Below are 15,769 nucleotides of genomic sequence, written 5' to 3' on the forward strand. Positions count from 1 at the left end.
TTCTTCCTTAAAGTAATAAATAATGCAGTACTAAAAATTGATCATAATATAGTCTAATATATTCTACCAAAATCTATTTTAAACTAATCGCATAGGCAGCAGACAGACTACATTAGAAATGAGAAAACCACTGCTGTAATATTTTAGGAGCACCCGTACAGCGACTGTTTTGAATAGCCACTCAATTTTACCTTTCATCAGGTCTGAACTACTGCAACCATCTGTGTTTTTCACTTCCTATTTTCAGGTCGTTTTCCTTCTCTTCTTGAATTTAAGAAACTGCCAAAATAGGCTTACATAGAGGAACTGAGAGCACAGAGGAGTAAAAGTTGTGCATTACCTGTGAAAGTGCCCGTATTCCTCTTGTATGGGTGTTACTCCTCCAAACCTGCATTTTCTTAGGTGTCCTCACCTAGCCTTTTCTTATTCTTTTAACAAAACCTGCTTCATATTTTCCTCTTGTACATCATTCACGCCCAGATCATGCAAGATGAGGCTGCCACTACACAGATGGCATCCCTTTTAGGCAAACACTGCAACTGCACGCAGAGCATGGCCAGCACTACTGCAGGTTCCCCAGCAGTAACCACTGCCCTGAAACCTCTCCTCTCCCAAAACCTGTGCTCCAGCTCAGACTCCCTTCCAAGTGAGAGACAGTCCACTGTAACATCCAGAACTTAAACACAGAAAGGTACCAAACTTATGTTCATCAAGGTTACTCATCGGACACCACACTTATAACACATCAGTTTCATGAAACTCACCATATTTATAACTTCTCTGAGGAAATCCTACTGTTCCTGACATTTGACTACTTACTGCTTCCTTAATTTTCTTCTTACTGGAATACTCTCACATAAGCAGACATACATACTATTGTGTGTCACTGCAGATAATACTGCACCAAAAATGAAGTCAGTCAGAGTTAACAAATCCCTGCCTCAAGCTGAAAGTCATAACAGGTACAACAAACAAACAAATAAATAAATAAATAGATGTTTCCACTACAGTTATGTGGGCAGCTCTCTGCACACTCCAAGCCAAAGACTGGCATTTCTGGCGGGCAACAAATCATAGACTGAGATAAAAATATCATGTTTGTTTAATTCAAGGGAAAATAGTTGGAACAGCTAGAGATGTCCAGATGCAATTATTTCAAAGAACAGAATCCCAAACAAGTACAACTGGAGCTCTGCACTGCACTGTGTTGTTAAAATTTTATGATGGAAAAAACCAGACTCACATGAGCTGTGTGTATATGCTAAGCACAATGAAACTAACTCATTTTTCCCCAATGCTACAAAATGAGTTGACCTCAGAAAAATTTTCCTATGTTTAAATAAGAAATATATGCCCCAGAAGACTTTTATTCAACTTGTCAAAGTATCATTTGTTGAATAATTGAAAGCAAGAACACAAAACAAAGTTATCATATCAAATATAAATACATTTTTCTAATTGCAATGATATGAAAGCTAAGCCAGTCTATAGCAGGAAAGGGAAATATGTCTTGATTTTTGTTATATAAAAGAAATAAGTGTTTGCCTTTGCTTACTGCTCATGTTATGTGATACTGCCATCTAGCAGGCTATCAGAGGAAGTCAGATTTCAGTCCTCTACAGGGGCGGGGGTGTGTGAGGGGGGAGTTTCTAAAAAAAAAAAACCCCAAAACAGAGACTTTCCATTTCTTCCCACTGGCTTCTTGTATATAAGCATGTGATCTAAAACTCTGTATGAAAGCCTGCCAGAAGTATTCATCATCTATACAGAAACAACATGCTATCTTAAGAGACCAAAAAATGTTATTAAAAGTAAAACAAAGACTTGGTTAAAGTTTGCATGAGACCTAAAATAGAGTTCCTTTAAATTTTCCAGGGTAATCTTTTGGCTTTGTTTCTTCACTGCCTTACAGTTTAAGAAAACAAAGTTTTGCCACGTATTTTGTAACGTCAGTTGTTTCAAGGCAATTCAAAGGCTCTTGACACTGCTTGAGATTTGTTGTGGGCTTTAAGGTTGGAAACTCTCACTTCTTGAGTCTGCGAACTGTTAATTCTGAAAGTTACAGCTACTTACATGTAACTCAGTGTCTTCAGACTAGATAACTTGATTGAATTGAGGCTTGTGATTCTTGGGTGTCTAGCATAAAAGAGGCAGCAAGTGGTTTAAGTTTGCCTCCTACTGTGACAACCTATTGTTATTCAAATACCTTCTCTAGAGAAATGACTCTTTCATGATCAAGGATCATTTCAGTTCATTTTCCTGGCCTGGTGCAGGTGCAAGGTGAGATGTCCAGTCCTGCATCCCAGATGCCAAGGCTTGCTGGTACCTCTACATGCAGCAGCATGGCACCATACATGGGCTTGCTAGATGCCCAACACTCTTCTGCCTAGGGCTCGCTCCCTGTAAGCATCCCTCTGATAACATCTCTGAGAAAGGAACCTGTTCCTCCATCTCCTTTTTTTGACTTTTTCATGTCAGATTCAAATCACCCTTTCTGTTGCTCAAACAGAATTTTCTACAGGAGTATTTAATTTGGGACTTTATGAAACTTTTAGACCAAAACTTTTGGTCAAAAAAAGAGAGAAAAATTGTTTAGATACTTATTATTCACAGCAGAATTGCTTTCCTACCTGTTTCCCCATTCCCTTAGAAACTGCAACTAAAGCTTTTCAAATCACTAACCAGAATTTTGCATAGGCTCTCATTTGTAATGTATACTGGCACTAAAGATGTAAATAACATTTGTTTCCCCTTCCCACCTTCCTTCTCAAAAGCTTGCTTTTAATCAACAAAAAAGGCTGTTTCCTACTACCTTCCAGATTTTTCAAATAATTTTCACAGTATACTGCTACTCTTCTCCCCGTTTACAAGTTCAGTAGGTTTCCACAAGGAAGAAAGGGAACACGAGACAGAAAAAGCATTGTCAGCAGCGCTGAGGACATCCCTCTGCCCTGCCAGAATGGTTCCCAGGGCTAGATGGGTAGCCTGGAGAGGAAGCCCTTTTTGGGGACACCAGGGAATATTTGCAAGAGAGAGAGCAACTAGCGCTTCTGCTTTACGCTGAAGCAAAAATTAGCCGAATAGGTGCCACATGACATTTTGGTCTAAGAAGAATCTGCCTCCTTTGGGAGTGGCGGCTGCCTTTGTGAGCACCTTGGCAAGGAGAGGTGCTGTGTTGCTGCACGTCCCAGCTCTCCTCCCTCCTGAGGGAGCTGCCATGCACGGCACCTCAAATCCCCGTTAAACATTTGGCATGTTTGTATTTTACGCTATGTTAACTACTTTTTGAATTCCGGGGCAAATATTTTAATTGTCTTTTTGTTTGTGGCACTTGAATGTAACATAACTATTTTTATTTTCACTTCATTGTATTTTTACAGATTTTGACAAGACTGAAGGCTACTGAATGATTTCATAATTAATATCTGCATAATTGCCACCTAATTTAGTGTGAACGCTGATGCATAATTTAAAACAGCTGTGCTAGATAATCACAAGCCTTAGCATGAGACAGCCTGTTGATCTGATATTTCTTTTCAGACACAGCCTATGAGTATTTCATTTTTCTACTGGATCTGCCTTTGAATTTTTCCTTCTTGGTTAAAGGTCATATAACCAGTATAATAATGTTGTCACTAAATAACTTTTTTATAGAGCATTCTCTGTAATGCTATTTCTATACTGTCAGTTTTTGGCCCAAGTTCATTGCTACAGAAAATAAAACCATGTACTGTTCTGTACTGAAGTGATGTGAGCAACACTATTTTCTTTAAAACCATCAGGAACTTGGTAGTTGCCCTGTAATAACCAAGAACTAAGGAAGCACCCACTGAGCTTGAGGACACAGATTAAGACACAGAAATGCTGGTGTCTTAACCTCCTGCTGCAGTCAGTGGGGTGATACAATCTAGTCAGTAAGACAAGAAATCCTGGAGATCACTTCACGTGATCACCCACTGCAGGCTCAGGTCATTTGCTCACCAGGCTTTTAGTACCATTTGGGCTAAGGTCTCCTGCTTGTAATCCACCTGCCAGTTCAGAACCGTGCAGATATGTCTGTAGGTCCTGTATTGCATCTGCCAAGCTTGTCAAAATGTCTTGGGTAACCTAGACTTCCAAGGTTATCTTGGGACAATCTTAAACGTTAGTAGACAAATGTTTAGGCAACTGAATGAGTTCTGAAGGGTAAGCCAGACTGTTCTCCAGACTTCATCTGACTGTGCTGATAACCTTCACAGTCTACAACGGATACTTAAACTTCTAGCTGGCATGTACACACCCACACTCAGACAGCAACACTTAGGTGTCTTGATTTTGGGCAGAGTCCTAATCTTTTAATCCTTATAGGACTCACCAATGAGTGTATGTAAATGAAGCAATAGTAAGGCTTTCTACTTAGAAATTTAAAGCCCCCAAAGCAGGTGTTGGCATTATTCAAAATTGAAATTCAGTCCCAGAATTCAGAATAATACCTCTCTAAAATAGTGCTAGGATAGGTCATCCTCTGTGAAACCTGTGAGTGAAGCTGAGCAGGTAACAGTTTCCTTGCTTGCTTGAGTACTTCTAGTCCACTAGCTACAGGAATAATAACTAAAAGCTTTGTTAAAGATCTCTCAAGTATTTATTTACACACAATTACTGTTTTAATATTTTAAATAAGATGTTTTACATACCTCTGCCCACATCCATGCACTAGAGGGAGCTAGGACCAAACTGTCCATATACATGCCCTAATGCTGCTTCTCACCATCATTTCACACTACTTGCTGGTTCCATCTTCCAAGAAAATGTTGTCAGCATCCCCAAACAACAACTGAACGTAAGTTTATGAAGGATCTAACTCTGAAGCAAGGCTAAGCAGCTGTGGCTTCCAGCTCCACTCTGGTAGGAATGGCTGGAGCAGTTGTGAAGGGGGGAAAGAGGAAAAGGGGAATGATCTCTCACCTCTGACAGGTCATGCTCCTGGACTTCTCACATACCTTTGGAAGTCCACCTGCCTTTCAGTGGAAATCCCAAGCTGAAGTCCTCCCCTCTGTCCCCTCTCATCACAGCCTGGCAGCTAGAGTAAGTGGGGACACCCCCTCACAAGATGTCCACACGCAGTGAACAGCAACACCAGCAGCTCTTGTATCAACCGACTTAGATTTCAATCAGGATTTGTAAAACAGGGTTTGCTAAAGCACTTTTGCTCCATCCTGTTTTCATTGCACTGAGCCAAAGCAATTCTTCCCACCTCTGAAGTACTCTGCAAGAAAATTATTTTGGTTTTAAACCTAACTTCCGTAAGTCTCCAATTTTCCATATATTCTTAACTTGTGTCACCCTGCATGGATGTACTACCGTATAGCCTTTAACCCCACACAATTTTCTCACGTGCCTCATGCCATACATTGAACACACAACGCATAGAGCTGCTGGCCAAGCATGACTGACTGTGTGTGTTCAATGCAGACACATTTTGAGCCTCCTATTTTCAAAAAGAAAGGACATATAGAACACATGAGACACAGTTCATCTTTTTTCATAATACAAGCTGACAGCACATGCTAAATAATTTACTGGACCCAACAGAGTTTTTAGGGTTTTTTTAGCCATCAGCTGAGACTTCGTAACTTTTGGAATGCTGACTTTTCCTTCCACTGGTGCTTCAAGGATACCTGGGTCATCACACTCAACCCAAGGAAGTCCAACAGACCTTCCTCAGGGCAGAATACTAAGTCAAATGATACTGAGCTAAATGATTAAGTCCTGCTACAACTTTCTTCTCATGCCTGGCATTGTGAGGAGAAGCCATGGGAGCTGAAGTGGGACAGGCTGAAGACTGCAGGTTGGTTAAAAAAGTGCAGTAGAGACACTGGAAAGAGGAAACCATATCCCACAGATACGTAAAGCACGGTCCAGGAAAGGAAATTTTATCTAGATGCGAATAAAAAAGTCCTTTTCTGAAATACACAGGAGAGTTTAAATCCATACAAGAGGACACAAAGGACATTATGACCATGAACAAAGTCTTAACCCAAGTTAATTACCTGCTGCTTCTGTGTTTCTTGGGCTAAAGAAATACTGAGAGTTAGGACCTACTATAGGGACTTTCCCAGTGTGGTAGCTTTGTCTCCAACTCTTAGGAGGTTGTAAATAAACAGCAAACTTGGAGATTTGCCTCTTATGAAGAAGAAGTAACTACTACTACTTTCCCTACTTTAAAATAGAGTTTTTTTACAGAAGCTTTTAAAGATTTACAGTGACTAAAACAAAGACAGGAGTGAGAAGAAAAAGACAGTGATGGCACATGCTACAGAAGCCAACAAGAAAAGCTGCTGGGGTGGGACTTGTCTCCTCCATGTGCAGTGGTGCAGAGCTTTGGTTATGCACCTACGCTCCTTCCACAGGCAAAAGAAAGAGGCAGGACCCTCCAGGGCAATTCATCTTGCCCTAACACGGACTTCTAGAAAAGCAGATGAACTGGATGCCGAACTTCCAAATGGCTGAAGTTAAACAAGTGGAAACCCATCCCAGTGTTAAACTATCCTTTAATTTCAGCATGAAGTTTTATGTCTACACATACACAAATATATGCAACTAAATAAATACAGGCAGACACTTTTTACAACTCCTGCTAAATTTAAAATGCTCTGATCGTCCAATGCAAACAAAATCTGCACTGGGAAAGGAGGGGCTCTGCTTGCTATACTGCTAGATGAGAAAGTGCATTAAAGCACACCTATTTCTACCCAGTGGTAGTTAGTAGTTACTCATGTGAAAGTATTCCCATTAACTAAAAAAAAAAAAATAAAGACTGCTTACTGGCCCTCTTGTAGGTATACATGTATTTATTCTACTTCAGCCACAGTTGGCCTCACTGGTGCTCAGGAGTGCAGGTGGTGGAGCTGCAGTCCTGTGCTGGAGAGGGTCCCCAGCTGACCCCCTCCCCAAACCGCCCTGTTTTCTCATAGTCCCTTAGCATCTTCAAGTCACTCTGTCACCACTTCGGGATCACAAAACTACACTGGATACCACCCATCAATTTTCTGCTGCAGACGCTGTTCTGGGAAGGACAGGGAAATGCACCATTTTCTTGCTGCATCTTCCTCCTCATCCCAAGTTCATTAAAACAAGCTAGCTCTCAGAAAAGAACACACAAAACGACAACCCTCTTTTGATGAAAATGCTAGAAGCACAAACACCACAATGCTGGCAAACGAGCCTTTCAAAGAAAATAGAGAAAACGGACTTGTTTGTGTTTCTTTAAGAAAGTAGTGTGTATTTCAGAGGTAGTATATTTTTCCTAAATTATTATAAATAAACTCTTGCAGCAATATTTTTCCATGGGATAATTAAATAGGTTTGGACCCAACAGTAAAAAAAAAATAAATCTGCTGGTATAACATTATTAAGCAAAACATTTTCACTGATTTCTCTGTAATTCCTTGGCAGGTGAAGGGGAATGAATCAACACGCGAGTGTTTCTACTAGGTCTGCAACAGCTTGTTGGTCTGGCCAGGAGCAACACAAGGAAAGGTGATGGTGACATAAGCCCTTTGCTTTCTCCTGGTGAGCAAATCTGCTTGCTTCCTCCTCAAGTTAGACTTCTCAAAACCTGAGGGAAAAGAGCTCTCAGGTGGAAGTGCCCAAGCATGGTCCCAAAGCAACTGAAAAGCCAGAGCGACCCAACTGCTGTGCAAACCCCTCTCCTGGCAGAGTCTGGGTGCATCGGGGTGGGAATCTCTACACCCCCAACAGAGGAGTCAAAGCTACACATGCTGAGTCTACCCTGGGAATGAGGTCCTACAGGAGGAGGGGGAAATCCCACTGATATGAAAACTGCCATTAACATAACAAACCGCAGAAGAAAAGGAGAAAGTATTATCTTTCCTAGCCTGCCTCTGCCAATAACTCTAGGGGTTCTTTGTAACAATGTCTTTCCTTAGGGAAATATAATTCCTGGGTTAAAGATATGCTTTCAAACATAAAGCAGGCATAGTCATAAATATCTCGAGTGCTGTTTTGATCTCTAGCACTTACAGAAGACATTCAATTTTGTTTCTTTTCTTTTTTCAGCTGCCTTGTCCCGCTTGTGATTTTAGACAGCTTCTATGCTTACAAATTAGTCACTTCCACACACCACATGGAGAAGGCTACGTTAACACACCTGAACGTTTGAAACCTGTGATGATCTCCCTTTTGAACTTAGGAGTTAATAACAGACTTTTGTAAGTACTTCAGTACTAGGGTGATTCTAACTCCAGCTGGGTTAATTACACAATAATTAGGTACAAACATCGCAACACAAAACACAGCTACATCATTATTTGCAACAAATGTTAACTCTAAATAAGTGCAACCTGTCCCACAAACACTTGCTATAAACGACTTAAAAATAAAAGTAAAATTTGATGGGGTAAACACAGAAAAAAAAAATTCTCTGGGAGAATTTTTTTTGTTAAAAAAAATTAAAATAAAAATCTCAGCACTCATTTAGAGTTCGGGATCTTGTGAAAGAAAGCTTTAAAAGGAGCAAACCTGATTTGCTGTGGCTGTTGCGGCGAAGGGAACACTTGTTGCAGGAGTTGTTGCTGCAGAGACAGTGGCGGCCGTAGCGTTGTGCATCATGGGTACTTTCAGGAGGGGAACCATGGAAGCAATGAACAGGAGGGTGCAGCATTATGGTAAGAGAAGTGGTATTTTTGGCATGGTGAATATCAAGAGCAGCAAGCCATCATCATGGGTTAAACCGGCAGATGGCATGCAATCACAGTGCAAAGCGAGAAAGCGTGGCGGAGAAATAAAAAAAAAAAAAAAAAAGGGAAAATAGCTTATTACAAGTACAATTAAAAGAAGGTTGTCAACACAATCGGCGATTCCCAGAAAAAAGAGCAAGGACCACTGAAAACGCAGGCGTTATTTCTAAGAGGAGGATTATTTGTGCAAATGAGGTCTCTACCAAAATAGGCCGTTACCTGAGAATTTTTACATGGGCAATTTGTTCTCCCCCAGGATCAATACAAAGCACTCCAAAATAAAAATCTACTTAAAAAAATACAGTGGTTTGTACTGGGAAGGAAGTTGATAAATGTTTATCTTCAGTTTTAAACACAATTAAAAAAGAACTTATTTTCATGTATCTTCATTTTGAAGTAAGCCAGATACTCACTGTCTTCCTTTATAATCCAATTCATGCATTTTTCTACTAGCACTGCATAACTGTTAGACTTTATCAGAGTTAAATTACCATCTGCTTTGAGGCAAAAATCAGGAGCAGGATGATAATAATTTTTCTGATTTAAATACTACTTTGTTTGATCTAAAAAAGCAAGGTCGATTTTGTGAAAGTCGCTTCTTTTGCTCATTTTAAGAATTAATCAGCATCTTCATGGGAGAATTAACTTGATGTTTTAAAGGCTTGATATTTTAACTGCTTATCTGAGTAGTCCCACAAAAAAATAAATCACTGGGATAGGACTATATAATAGAAGAAAGATGACTTTTCTGTCTTAGAGGCTGTTGCACTGGACTTCCATTTTGCATGCCCAAAATGTTAATTCCAAGCTGCAAATATATTTAAAGGAGGAGCAAGATTCAGATCATGGGTTTCAACAGAACCTCTGTGGATCAAAGCAGGCATTTCTGGGAAACGCTGATAAAACTTTCTAACACACAGCAAAAAGGAGAAATAGGCACACCACTATGAAACTTTAAAACACTGATGAAATTTGCTGGCTTTTTCCAGTATTTTATGATTTTATAGTACTAGACAATATAAAATATAAAGAGAAATAAAACTTCGGAAACTGAAAAGCAGACTGGAATTCATGGTATTATGCTTTTGCAGTGTAGTTGTTATAGCAGGTGATATCATATCTAAACTGCAGCTTTCATCTACAAATCTAAACACTCTTCAAAGTCAACCAGAAGGACAAGCGAACCTTTAATTCTAGTCAGTGCCTACATCTTGCCTAGGATTTTTGAAACAAGTGAATATACATAATATACAGTATAAAAAGAGATCAATAAAGAAATTTGGAACCTACCAATACTGGTAGCGGGTGTCATGCACAAAACTGACCCTGCGTGTCATGCAATGGTAGGTGAAAAAAGTGGATAAAGGGAAGAAACAGGTTAGCCGTTTAGAGTTAACATTCAAAGTGAGATTCAAGCATAACCACAGAGAAGTAAGTTAGTTAAATGAAACTGTAAGGTCATTCATAGTTTTGCTTTAACACAAAAAAGGTGATTGTGTTCTTTCTAAACTCCTGCGTATACTGTGTGACTTTTGGCATGTTTCTGTGTATATACAAGATACTTCATAAACTTTTTTATTTAGTACTTTTATCCTTTCACCTAGTACTTTTGCAGCAACAGGTTTTTGCTTATAGAAACATCTTTGGTTAAATAGAACATTATTTGGGGATTTTAGAACTCATTGCATAATTCAGACAGCTCAGTAGTGTGCAGATCAACATTCACCAACTTTCTGATGTGCAGCAGAGAAAGAAATTAAAATGGAATAAGCTGATATTGTTCTGCAAGGGCTTTGCCACATTTGCATTTGATGTTAATATACTCATTCTTAACATAATGCTGGAGGTGGAGAGGTGCTTCCGACCAAAGAAAACACTACTGTGACAATTCCCCAAGCTAAACACCTCGAAGTGTGTAACGCTCCAGCAGAAGGCTCTCAGCGCACCTCAAAGATGCTCTGGAAGGATGGCTCGCCTGCCATGCAGTTTAGTTTTGGTGCCTAGTCCATCTTTAACCTTTCTGAGAAGACCAAATGATAAAAAATCCCTGCGTATTTTCAGTACAGTGCATATAGCAAGCTGGTGAAAGTGAGCAGGTAAGACGACTAGTCCCAGGTACCTGCATGTTTGATACAAAGTCAAATATGCTTCCTGTATTCCTGCTTAATTACTACTGCAGCCCTGTATCAGACCATCACAGCAGCAGTGTAACTATGAATGACCTTATCCAAGAACAGTTCCCAGAGAATACACAAAGTTCCTCCTCTAGAGGCTATAGAAACACTAACAAACAGCAATGGGAAGAGAGAAAAGATCTGTTGTTTTTAAGATCATCCACTAAACAATAAGGAGAAGGTGACAAAGCAATCAAACTGATGTAAAACAAACAAAGTGCAGAACTTTGGAGGTAAGCCATGCTAAGTCAAGCCCCACACTTTTTATTAGGGGAGCAAGTGGTTAAGAAAGCAGAGAAGTTATATAAAACAATTAAGTTTTATATATATTCCAGCAGCAAAACTTATCTGAAAATTTAACTTAACACACACACACACACACACACAAGGAACACATTTGAAAATTTATACCAGTTCAGAAAATATCACATATTTGTTTAAAATCCAACAGATTATGTCATGCATTGCTCCTTAGGCCTGGGTGGCATGACAGTCCTTACACCCTTCCAACCTTCCCAGGAAAGGTGGGAATATCAGACGTAGCATCTTTAACGAAAAGTTCATGACACCCTCTCATATAGAGGGGGTTCCCCTTTCCTAACCTCCTTCCATACCCCACTCCTCTTCCTAACATCCCTTCTAGGTGCTCTTGGTGTTCACAAAGAGCAGGAGGTTCAGCACTTTGAGAAAGGTTTTCTGCTCTGGGCTTGGGCTCCATCTGCTATGTTATCCCTCTATTTCTTCTTTTTTCATGCACTTGTTTTGGGGCTTGCTAACAACCTGGCCCTTAAGGTTTGGTTTCAAGATCCACCCTTCCTACCATCAGAAATTTGTAAGATAAAATTATAATTACAACCATTAGTTGAAAAGAGGGATGGACAATAAAACGCACAAAGAATGAGCTACTTAAGGAAGCATGAGCACTCCAAAAGTCTGGAAAATAACCAAATGCTATTTCACTGAAAAAGGTTTAAACTACTGTATTTTCCATAGTTAATTTAAAATCCTTGGCAATTGCAAATAATAGCGACAAGCCCTGAAATGGAGTGCTTAAGAGAAAGAATAATGCATATCCTACTGCAAATTCTCAGGGTTACAATGTAAAATAAATTTCTGGAAATTTCTGTATGTCTGTAAGCATAGGGTAGTCTTCCATTCAAGTCCAAATAGGCAGTCTCACAATTTATTTATTTTTTTCAAACACTTCCATAAATGTCAGTATGTTTTCTGCCACAGATATTCTGGTGGACCAATGTGCTAAAAATACAGCATGCTATAACTTACTATTATAAATACAGGGGCAGGCTCCAAGGTTTGTTACTCAGGCCTTATAGGAAATTCCATGAAGTCAAAGCCATCTGTGTTTGTTTTTATCTTTAAAAACATATGGGAATGCTGATAGATTGGGAAATCATCATGTGTTGCATTTCATTCCTTGTTTAACCTACATTATTTCTATAAACTAAAATAACATCACTGAAATGTCAAGTGCATTTGCAAACACATAGTTTTAAACAATTCTGGAAGTTCACACTCGATAACATTCTGATACTAAAATATGTAATTTGTTAATTACAAATGAAATCACAGAGTTCATTAGGCAGGATATTTACCTTTGGGAAGTTTGGAGTGGGGGTGACTGACATAATTTAGAGGGTTATGTTGTTACTGTTTACACGAGCACCTAGCACATTCTTTCTCTCGCAGTGTTAAAGAGGAGCCCTGCCATCAGCCACGGTGCAGTTCAAGCCATCTCTGAATGCTCTGATTTTTACAGAATTCTGAGCACTGAAATGCAAATTACGTTCACTCGTCTTCAGATCACCCCTTTGAAGAATTACAACCCCAGCTATTAGCTGCAAATGCTAGGAAAAGTTCTGGTGGCGTTCCAAAATGAAAACCATGAAAACGCATCTGATGCCTCAAAGCCCTTTACTGCAGCTGCAACGTGGGGAGCAACGTGGTTCGCCAGTGCTTCCACACAGGTATCGACTGGAAGGTTACGGCTGGTGCTCCCCTTCTTGCTCTGCTCGTGTGCGGCTGGGGTAGTCCCCACGGCTGCAAATCAGCACCCGAGGCAGCAGGAGGATGTGCCCCAGCCACGGCACACTTTGTGTGGCATCTCTGGAGCGTGGGGCTTTTCCCAGCATTTTTGTTGGCGGAACTTTGCCCTCTTGTCTCCTAGGAGAGTGCTGGCAGATAAAAGTCAAAATACAGACAATTTAAGGTAGGAAAAAAGGGGCAAACTCTGGACAACGATGAACAAGGCCATGAATGTGAAAAGCAGCCTAACGGCATGTTGAAATTTCTGCTTCAACTCTTGTACTTTGCAGGAGGAATTAAAATAATGTGTAAATATCTGTGCAGACTTCACCTCAAGTAGGGCAGGGAGCATAATAAAACCTTCAGTTAAGTGCAACTGCCTGACACGGAGACTACCTAAGGAACACAAAATTGGTTCAACGTGGGTACAACATACCTGTTGGGATAAATGCTGCATGTTGCTGCAACTGAGCATTGGCAAGAGCCTGTTGATAGTGCAAGACACTGGGATTGAAAACGGCACTGGCACCATTGCTTTTTTCAAGTGCTTGTCTCTTTGGTAAAGGGTGAAGAACACCAGGAGGAAAGGCCTGTAAATAAGAAAGTTAGTTAAAATGGCGTCATTTTTAAGACATTGTCTGTAACACATACATAAATACAAAAACTTATTATTTTTTAAAGCAGCTAAGGATGCCTTGCCATGCATATTAACTCAAAGCACAGCAATGTAAAATGAGTGAAATTTTGTTATTGATAGCAAAAGCATGGTACTATTAACCTAAAACTGTAGCAGCACAACTACTGAAAAGAAAGGCCTTTAAAGCAACAAAAATGGCATTGCCTTTAAATAGGTTTTCAAATATTATAGGGAGAAAAAACCACTTGTGTTTCATTGCCAAGTATTTTCTTTTTTAGATTTAAATATCATTTCCTATTATTATACAGATTAATGGATTACGTTAAGCGTTTTCAATTACAGAAGCAGTTTTATCTCAATTCGACTTTTCATGAGAGGATATTTAAAAAAATGAAACCATGTTAGGAACCAAACTAAATCGTCTGCGTTTATTACGTATGAGAATGAGATGGATAAATAGAGTTTCTGGTAAATTAACGAGTATGTGAAATCATTTCCGGTTGATGTTCAAAAGTAAAGCGATACAAATTTCATTAGTTGCTTCTCTGAAAAAAAAAAAAAAGCTACATGCAAAGCAAAAGGTGAAAGGTCAAAGTACCAGGTCTACAGTTGCTTCGAGAGGTCGCTTCATTGCTTTGGCAGTCGACTGAGTCTTTTAATAACAGGCAGCGAGCACATGATGGCAGTGGGCCAATGGGATTCAAGCGAATTAACATACAGGTAAACAGCAAGCAGAGGTGCATCATGGGAACGGCATTGCATTTGTGGATAGGTGAGAAGGAAAAAAATATTCTGAATGCAATATACAACATACAAAACACTAGGCATGCACAACAACAAAAATGTCTTCTAAAGAAATGAATATTACATTTCGAATTAGTACCGAAGCAAAAATGCATCTACTATACCTTAGTTAAAAGCATATAAGAGAGTAAAATATAGATGTTTGAAATTCAGGAAAGTTGAGTAAAACAGCAGCTTGCAGACACTATTAAGCATCGTATAAACACTTCACAGAGATGCAGAAAGTTTTAAGGATATGCCTATAAGAATTCCTGATAAGTTAGTGAAGTCACATTTTAAAGCGGAAATATCCATTCGGAAGGCTACATTTTCAAATACAAAGCACTAATGAAAGTTGCAATGCATTACAAATGCTATTAATATCAGTGCTTGCAAGGTGAGGGTCTTTGAATTAAGAGAAGTGTGTCACTCCATAGATTTGGGGTTCAAAATGAAAGAGGTTCTCCTCTTCAAATACAAAGCAGAATAAACAGTATGTCTAGTTACACTAACTTATCATTAATTCCATTTTTTTCCCCTACAGCTGGGTAATTTTTGTAGATTTTTTTTTTTCCTTGAAACTTACCACATTACATTGAGAGGGGAAAAAAGTCTTTCAGAATTTAAAACATATTTTCTAAAATTTGCTACAACCTGCAGAACTAGCTTCAGAAGCAGGGAGTAAAAGTACTGCTCTAAATTCATAAGCGAACATTAACGTATAAGTTATGATACTAGTCCTGCATTATTAATTTTTTTAAAAGAAAGTATTTAGGCATAGTACATAGACATATACATTTATGTATACTTCCATAATAATATCAAACTTATGGCTGATATGATGGCATTTTGTTAATAATCTTCTCATATGAAATACTACTTTCAAGTTTTATAGTGTAAATAATTCTTACAAACCTTTAGAAAGGAAAGGAAGATTTACTTAGAAATCAGAATTTTTACTTTTGTTTTTTAAACACAGGCTGATATTTAGCTCTTTTCAGGATATGCAGATTATGTCTATCTTAACATCAGCATGTGGAAATAGGGAACAAAAGTGAAAAAAAGGAGGACAAGGCACAAAATGCCTACAAACAGGTTATGGTCACAAGATTAGCTGTTGCCAACATTGTATTTTGCAGGATAGCCCTCACTGCCTATTCCTTCTTCCTGGTTCTGTTGCATCTACGTTGCATGGGGCTTCCTTCCCCATCTCTCCTTCAGCACATTTCTGGATTACATACCCTGACCTACAGGATCTGCTCATCTGTTTGGGTGCAAGACTCAAGATATAACAAGAAACACCTGGTGCAAAGTGAGGATCTGAAGAGCCTTCTTGTGTCTAAGCAGGGTGCTGTGGCAGCCCACGTGTGGTAACTGCCCACGGGTACCCCCGC

At 39.3% G+C, this 15,769-nt stretch overlaps 1 protein-coding gene across 7 annotated transcripts in view; it reads right to left on the minus strand.

The window, feature by feature from the left end:
- Positions 1 to 15,769, minus strand: part of MBNL2 (muscleblind like splicing regulator 2) — a 111,933-nt gene that overhangs the window by 9,599 nt on the left and 86,565 nt on the right. For 2 of the 7 annotated variants that reach the window (XM_074815427.1, XM_074815425.1), the window contains exons 6-9: positions 14,191 to 14,244; positions 13,392 to 13,545; positions 10,029 to 10,064; positions 8,521 to 8,615 (exon numbers count right to left, since the gene is read on the minus strand). In XM_074815427.1, the coding sequence (XP_074671528.1) occupies positions 8,521 to 8,615; positions 10,029 to 10,064; positions 13,392 to 13,545; positions 14,191 to 14,244 (339 nt within the window). The remainder of the gene's footprint in view (positions 1 to 8,520; positions 8,616 to 10,028; positions 10,065 to 13,391; positions 13,546 to 14,190; positions 14,245 to 15,769) is intronic. The other 5 variants (XM_074815430.1, XM_074815429.1, XM_074815432.1 and 2 more) reach the window with 5 other exon arrangements.

The sequence above is a fragment of the Strix aluco genome, chromosome 2 (assembly GCF_031877795.1).
Source record: "Strix aluco isolate bStrAlu1 chromosome 2, bStrAlu1.hap1, whole genome shotgun sequence".
NCBI classification, from domain to species: Eukaryota; Metazoa; Chordata; class Aves; order Strigiformes; family Strigidae; genus Strix; species Strix aluco.